The sequence below is a fragment of the Ruditapes philippinarum genome, unplaced genomic scaffold (assembly GCF_026571515.1).
Source record: "Ruditapes philippinarum isolate M1 unplaced genomic scaffold, ASM2657151v2 ctg1638_1_1_1_1, whole genome shotgun sequence".
In the NCBI taxonomy this organism is placed as follows: domain Eukaryota; kingdom Metazoa; phylum Mollusca; class Bivalvia; order Venerida; family Veneridae; genus Ruditapes; species Ruditapes philippinarum.
In genome coordinates this window covers 340355-348490 of record NW_026865446.1, presented here as the reverse complement: position 1 = coordinate 348490, position 8136 = coordinate 340355, and the positions used below count along the sequence as shown (strand labels likewise).

General features: G+C 29.9%; 1 protein-coding gene across 1 annotated transcript; it reads right to left on the bottom strand.

Annotated features, from left to right (window-relative positions):
- Nucleotides 1-1385: 1385 nt before the first annotated feature.
- On the bottom strand, nucleotides 1386-7056 carry LOC132729060 (ficolin-3-like). Its single transcript, XM_060714799.1, has 7 exons — nucleotides 6900-7056; nucleotides 6452-6539; nucleotides 6049-6216; nucleotides 5242-5375; nucleotides 4544-4640; nucleotides 3234-3401; nucleotides 1386-2707 (listed from the first exon to the last, which is right to left on the bottom strand). The coding sequence occupies exons 1-7, from the start codon at nucleotides 7044-7046 to the stop codon at nucleotides 2421-2423; spliced, it is 1089 nt and encodes a 362-aa protein (XP_060570782.1). The 5' UTR covers nucleotides 7047-7056; the 3' UTR covers nucleotides 1386-2420.
- Nucleotides 7057-8136: the final 1080 nt, after the last annotated feature.

Here is an 8136-nt window from a genome sequence, read left to right as displayed (position 1 = left end):
TATGAAAGTATATATTTGTCTACAAGTATGCGTTAAATGTAGAACCATACAATATACAATTCTTATAAACAATCATTTACTACTATAAACGTTTATATTTTTCTATTCGTTTAATGTAGAACCATACAATATGCTTTTATTTTACAATTTTTCACACATCAATCGTTTACTATGAACGTTTATATTTTTCTATTCGTTTAATGTAGAACCACACAATATGCTTTTATTTTACAATTTTTCACACATCAATCGTTTACTATAAACGTTTATATTTTTCTATTCGTTTAATGTAGAACCACACAATATGCTTTTATTTTACAATTTTTCACACATCAATCGTTTACTATGAACGTTTATATTTTTTATGCATTTAATGTACAATATGCTATTATTTTACATTTTTCACACAAAAATCGTCTGTCTAATAGTATGCAGGTAATGTAGACACATACAATATACAAATGTTTTACAATTCTCATAAACAATCATTTACTATGAACGTTTATATTTTTCTATGCGTTTAATGTATAATGTGCTATTACGTATTTTACATTTTCCACACTAAAACCATTCACTGTATAAGTACATATACTCGTATATAGTTGTTTAGACATTTACAACATAACCATACATTATACATTGTTTTACATACATATAAATATTTGTTTTTGCGTTTTATGTAAAAACCATACAAAATACAATAAAAATATGTGAAAAATTTATAACAATATATATGTAATTGACTGATATTGAATGATAATGTATAATATCTAAACTGCTTGTATCAGTGATTGGACTACTATTTGTCAAATGTCTTATGCCAACTAAAATACGACATAAAATCTGGCAGAATGATAAAATAACTGTTTTTTCCTTAATTTCAAACCTTATTTTTTTCTAATTTCCGACACTAGCCATATACGGTATAGTAGACCATAGACTAAAATACTAGATGTATAATCGTTGGTGGACTAACACCTTTTGGTCAACTGAACAGTTAATTTATATCCACTATGGAAGTGAAAAATATCACGTTGTTTGAAACAATCGTGATACATGTAGTTTAGATACAAGGCGTGTTAGGTATATTTTTCACTAGTGATATTTAAAGCGTATCTTCAGTGATATGCAGGTTTATTAGGATGACAAAACTTGCACTTTAAGAATTAATTGATTTCAATTCATTTAATCATAATGGTAAATTTATATGATTATATCTCAAACAGAAATGTGTTTTTTTTAATTTTATAGAAAACAATCAAGTTACGCTATGAATAACTTGCTTATGGATTAGTACAAAACATTGACATAACAAGGATGGACACCTGCCCACCATAACTTTGTTTTCGATGTTGGTTTTAAATTAAAGTATGGCCTGCAAAAAATGAAACACATTTTTTCGCTTTAATTCAAAATGTTATGACAGTATTTCAGACATTTTTTATTTTGAAAATTTATTCGGGACCAGTTAGCATTGTGAAGGTGATTTTATCAAAGAAAATATAATTTTCAAACCTTTTCCGTATTGTCTGCAAGTATGTCGCTGAAAAGGACTGCCGTTCCTTGAATTAGACCTCTCTTATTACGCATGGAAATTTAAAACTGTAGCAGGTTTTGTAAGGTATCTTATCTTTAAGTCATATAAACCACAGTACTCTTTAAATTGCTGCGTTGCATAGAAACAAACGTTTTACTGATTTGATGTCATTACATAGATGCATTATCGTTTAAAATAGACTGTACAGGACGACTATGATAAACGTACGGAAAACTACTAGACTTCGAAAAGTGCACGGAAATCAGAACACGTCCCTCGTAAACAAAACGTTTTTAAAAAAGATAAAAATCCCACAATGACAAAAGACAAAAAAATGGTGTAAACTAAAATAGAATACCAGTATGACAATGCCTCCAGCTTTTCTTTGAACATCATTTTGATTTTAACAAGCCCTAACAAACACACAGACAGTAATTATATAAAAATAATAAAAATAATAAAACAACAACAACAATGAAACGATATGTTTGTCATTTTTGTGTTTTTATGTGATTATCTGCTAATAAATGGTTCAATATTGTCAAGTAATAAACATATTTCAACTGATAATGATTTAAAGAAATTACATGGTGTCAAAAGACAATATACTGTGAGAAAAGGCAATATACTGTGAGGTGATTTAATGTTGTTTCGCGATAATATGTTGTCTAGTGATACTATACTGTCACGTGATAATATGCTGTCACGTGATTCTTAGTCACCAATCTTATAACTGATTATGCCAATGTTTTACAGCAGATGTCAGTTATAGATAAGACTTCTACACACACACCATGTTTGATGAAAAATGTAACTGCTAATTATAAAAATGTTGTTTTAGGACGATCATGTAACTCTTAGAATTGATGAGCTCTTCTTTTGATTATTTATCTTCTTTTCTTCTTATCATCATCGATGACATCTTCAATGCATGCTTGCCATCAAACCCATGATGCGTGTGTCCACAATTATACAGTTTGTCGGAATTAGGTAAAGTACATATTGTGCCTGGGGTCACATATAATCCATTGAGGTTGACAGCAGAACATGCGTAATGCCACCAGGCTCCATGTTTATCTACAGCACAGTTCTTATTTGATGCCATGTCGAGATCACGGTCGTAAGTTGAAAATGGCCTTTGATTGTTATTATTAAAATTATGTGAAGGATCTGTATAGGAATAAAAAGATATTAATTAGTTTTGACACTGTAATTGTCAGTTTGCATATTGGCGAACCTAAATTTTATAAACAACGACTTACTGTCTTCAGTATGATACAAAACACCCCATCAGAACAATATAATACTTATGACAGCGTTCTACATTCAAATGTAGAACGTTGTCATAAGTATTATATTGTTCTGCTTTCTTCACAAATGCATTTAATGTATCAAATGATATGTATTCACAAACACTCAAAAGACGATCTCTGAACTGTCGATAGAAAAATTTAATATTTCATATCAGGCATAATAGAAAAACATTAAGTTTCAGTCATGTTTTGGTTCTGCTACTTACAAGTTATATAAGCTATATTTATCTGTTCATTATACTATTCTTTTGTTATTGTAATAATATCTCATATACTGGTGTTTATGCTGCTGTGCTTTCATTTAGCTAAGTAGATAAAAAGTAAATGAACAAAATAAAATAGAAAAGAAGACAAAAACGGTTATATCAACATAAATATTTTACATTTCATTCCAACACGTGTGCATGCCCCAATGTTTAGTTTATATTTTGTTCCTTCTGTTAACTTAAAGTCTGGACAAGTTTCACGTTCTGTTGTACTATCACTTCTTGTTATGTCAAGACGAATCTCTGTAGAACCTTGTTCAGCTAGTTCTTGTATATATTTTAAACCTGCGAAAATATATCAAATGTTAATATATATTTGTGTATATGTGTTTGATTGAAATAAAATATTGTTTCCACCAAGCTGATCGGTTAGCTTTTGCATGTAACTTCAACAATATATAGCTTGAATTCGCTATATCTTCCTTTCATTATCTGTTAACATAAATATTGACAAATTCTTATATAAAAACATTCTATCTATCGCCTACATCTTTTACCATCTAATCAATCACTAATATTTTCAGCGTTTAACATAATAGTGTAGTGGTAGATTGTTCGCCCTTCAAGAGTGAAGACCCTATTTCGAATCATGGAAACGTCAAACGTCAATTCACACAATGTTATTTGAGAACATTTAGTTATACACACATTCGCATTCAACAGGTGAAGTATAAGACAACACAGTCATGATTAGGGTGATAAATGAGCAATGGAAGAAAAATATTTATATAAATATGAAACAAAAAATGAAATATAAAAATGAAATATAATTGTTAAAAATGTGGCGAATAGAATTCAGAGTTTCAAACATAATAAAATTCAATCTATTCAATGACAATTAAAATCAGATACATTCAATTTTGCTTAACCCTCATTAGTTTAACTTTAAATTATGCAAACATTATGAAGAGAAAATGAAAAATTACGTGACACTCTTAAGAAATATGCACAGTTGCAGATATGAACTCGAAAAACCATGTTCATAACCTGAGATCTTCATAATCAGAACTCTCTAACCACTGCGCTACTCAGATTTACGTGTCTATTTCCACATTTATTCTTCTATATTGCAATAAAAATGCAAAATGTAATAATTGAAGAACTGAACAACCCATTATATCATAATGGTCTGACCGAATAATGTAAACGTTATCGTGTTAGACTTATACTTCAAAAACTTATATAAACAATACATTACGATCAGCTAGAAATATTCGATGTATCGATTTCTAAATCAATAAATTACTGTAAGCAAAATATTTGTTGCTCCATGGTAAAAAGAATTATCTTCATATTACCCATAAAATAAATATCAAGTGTTTTATTCAATTGCGCCTAAGTTGTACACTAGGTGACTACACAATATCTGTTAACTACGTTTGTTTTAAAACTCCAATGCTACAAGAAATGAAAGATTTTTTACATACCAAGCCACAATTCTCCCTCAACGTTCCCAAAGCCATTTTCATATTCTGTAAAGTTGCGATAAAATTCCACCGACCCATCCATTCGCCTGTGAAATATCTACAAGGAAATTATGTTTAAACTTATTGCTTTAAACATCATACTTAGTTTGTATCTGTTTAACATCAGTTTAATACAGCTAAGGTAACAGGTCACTTCACAATGACCTTGATTTTTGTATTATTATAACTACTTTGAAATAAATGATTGTTTAAAATTTTTAAAATGCAAAATTGACTGTTTGTCAGTGTGTGCCTTTGTTGATCAGTGAAATCATGTTTTGATAATTTCACAGTGAAATGATAGAATATATTTTACCCAGGACCGGACTATATTTGAATGCGGATGAAAAGTATGTATCATAAATTAGTCGAAATATCCTCAGAAATATTCTCTGACGTAAGTGTTGTTATACGAGAAACAAACTCTATGTAATTTTACAGGGAAAATATGCCTGCAATAAGAATAAAATGTAATTTGATATTGACGTCTATTTGGCACCATTTCACTTGTTGTCGTACTGAACAAAAGAAAAGTACATCATGAGTTAAATGAATGTTAAAAATGGAAATGTTTTAAAATCAACCATTTCTCATGTGAGTATGTGAACCAGGAAAGAACAATATGCTTATCAAACATTGGAATAAAAGAATCTACATACCGTCCAACCACCGCCTTCGGTTTCCATGTCACAATTCACAGTCAGAATTTTCCCAGATGTCCAAAGTTCTATCTTATAGTTTCCACTTTTAGCCTCAGGAAACTTATCAAGGACTTCTTTACAGTCACTTGGTACTAAGCAAAGAGGGAAAAATGTATTTCTAACATGAGGGAATGATGCAAGAAACTGTTTTCACTAATAATTCCATAAATTGTGTAAATAAAAACGACAAAAGTAACGTGTATCTATTATTATATTTGTGTAATAATGTTTGTACATAGTTGATTAATATTTCAATAGAAAAGATTATTTATGATGTAGCATGATATGACGAAACTCCCAAATTCTTGCTTAAAAGAAATGAAAGAGTTTTTCAATATTTTCTTAAAGTGAATAAAGAGAACCGCCAGATAAATTGTCTTCAAAGTTTTTATTTCATTTCGAAACAATAAAACATTGTTTTATATAAAATATAATTTTAGTAAATATATGCTTAAATGGGCAAAAAGGAAAGAAACTTATCATCTTATAATGCTATTTTTATGATATCTATAATATGTTAAATAATGATTTGCCGTTTCAAAGATACTGTTTTCTAAAGCAATTATATTGCCATTTTATTTGTCTGTTTTGAAATATTATCAATTTCCGAAAAATATTATCAGTAGCTTGATCGATAAACAAGAATGTACATACATTGATTAAAAGGTAAATGTTGCCAGTAAGACAACTTTAATTTTGCCCTCATGGCTAATTTGGATTAAGTGTTAAGACAAGAAAAAAACCAGCAATATTTAAATACGTTACATTTACACGTTGCAAGCTGCCATTTTCCTGAAGCCTCACATTTCACCTTTTGTTGACTAGGAAAATATCCTTTGTCACATTTTACTAGAGCTAAGTCAAGGAACTTGTTTTCGCCAGGCGCACTAATCTGTACTTTTCCGTTTTCAATTCTTTGATCAAGAGCACAAGCTTGAAAGTATAATAATAATAATAATAATAATAATAATAATAATAATAATAATAATAATAATAATAATAATAATAATAATAATAATAATAATAATTAAAAGGTACTATTTAAGCAATAATTTATTCTTTACAAAGGCCAATTTCTATAATCTATAACAAAAAGAGAAAACATCAATTGAAAATTATACAACATTTAATTTCTTTAAGAAACTATACTATATAATTTTGGACGTACTTAAGTCTTTGCAAACATGTGAAGCACCTTTTTGAAAACACCTTTGGTTCGCTTTACATGGCCTTGAGCTACAACTTCCAACCATAGCCTGTATGAGGAAAAATCGAAGTAAATATTTACATCCTTATCAATTGTTTTGCTTAACAGAATAATTTCCCCTGCGTATCTGCTAAAAGAGACATACTTCTGTAAGATATTTTTTATGCAATTAGGATAAGCCAGAGATGATCCCTAAAAATCAACATTTTTCACAGTAAATTATTGCACATGCAACAAATATGAAAAAAATTACAATTTTGCGTGTTGGGCTTTCTTTAGGGATTCTGTATTTATCTATTTTGGATACATTTTACAAATAATTTGTTTTCTCCAAGGTATACAAAGAATTTATCGTTCCCGTTTTGAAAAGTTGTACATATTATAACAATTAATAAATTGAGAAACTTACGCTAGGCCATTCGCTGATATCAGAGAAAATAGAGCCTCCTTTTGTTTCAAACTCCGATACATCAACAGACGACTGGTCAACATCGTTTAATTTACACACGTGTTCGTTTCTGTCAAAGTCAATAGATTTGCAAACAGACATGGACATACATGTTCGCGCACAATCGTTTATGGTTTAATCATTAACTTCTAAGCACGGAATGACCGACCAAGGCTTTATTAAGATTGTTCTTGCTTATTTCAAAAAGCATTGCATTTACTTGAATAAACTTTTCGAATAAAACAGCGTTAATAATGAACAATTCCGGCAGTCACAGTCATTGTACTAACTGGAAACAACATTGTTACTAGCCAAAATATACAGAAAACAGCAATCGTTCCTAAGACACAGAAAGTCCGTCTGTTTGTTATGTTAAATGTACGCCATATGAACGAGTAAAAAGCTATTTAACAACAGAAGTATAAAATATGCCCTTGTTATTGATCTTTGTTGAATCATCCAATTAGAAAACAGTCATTGTTTATTATTCAGCAATGCAAACAACCAAGTATTTTGATTGGTTTACATACACCAGAACTTTCGCAACACATCTAACTCAGTCTTGTTGTTGTAAACACAAAGAGTAGATACGAAGTAAAATGACACATATAATGTTATGACAACTGTTCATTATTTTCAAAACAACATTGACTTACCAGTACCTTCCATTCTAAATATTATGGTGACAAAACGGAGTCTGACCCCATGAGATAAAGACCCCGATAGGCTGTATGTTGATTAAAGTTAATTTGCCTATATTCGAAGGTCTGCAACTCTACAAATAAGTATGTTGAAAGTATGTGCTATCATACAAGACAACAGCATGAAAGAAAAAGATATCCAGCTAGCTTACGGAGCGTAGGTGGTTCTATTCAGGTGCCCGTTCGTGCCTGACATAATTTACGGAAGGGCACCAGAGGTCTTCCTCTACCAGTAAAGCTGGAACGTCTCGATATGACATAAACTGTGTCGATGTGACGTAAAATCCCCCCCAAAAAAACAAAAAAACACCATGCACGAAATGTATATTAAAGTCATTCGTAAGTATGAGATACATGCATAATCTGATATAACATATTTACATATAGACGATATAAATTTGTACTTAATTCACCATATAAATAGTCACAGTAAATTTAAATATAACTTTTTTTTGTCAAGAAACGGTTCATAATAAAATCCTAATTGTTTTTTATCA

Coding starts and splice junctions, on each gene's coding strand:
- LOC132729060 (XM_060714799.1), bottom strand. CDS start 7,046: ATGTCCATGTCTGTTTGCAAATCTATTGACTTTGACAGAAACGAACAC. Junction 6,217..6,451: donor ACATGTTTGCAAAGACTTAA/GTACGTCCAAAA, acceptor TATACTTTCAAG/CTTGTGCTCTTGATCAAAGA. Junction 4,641..5,241: donor CCGAAGGCGGTGGTTGGACG/GTATGTAGATTC, acceptor ATTTCCTTGTAG/ATATTTCACAGGCGAATGGA.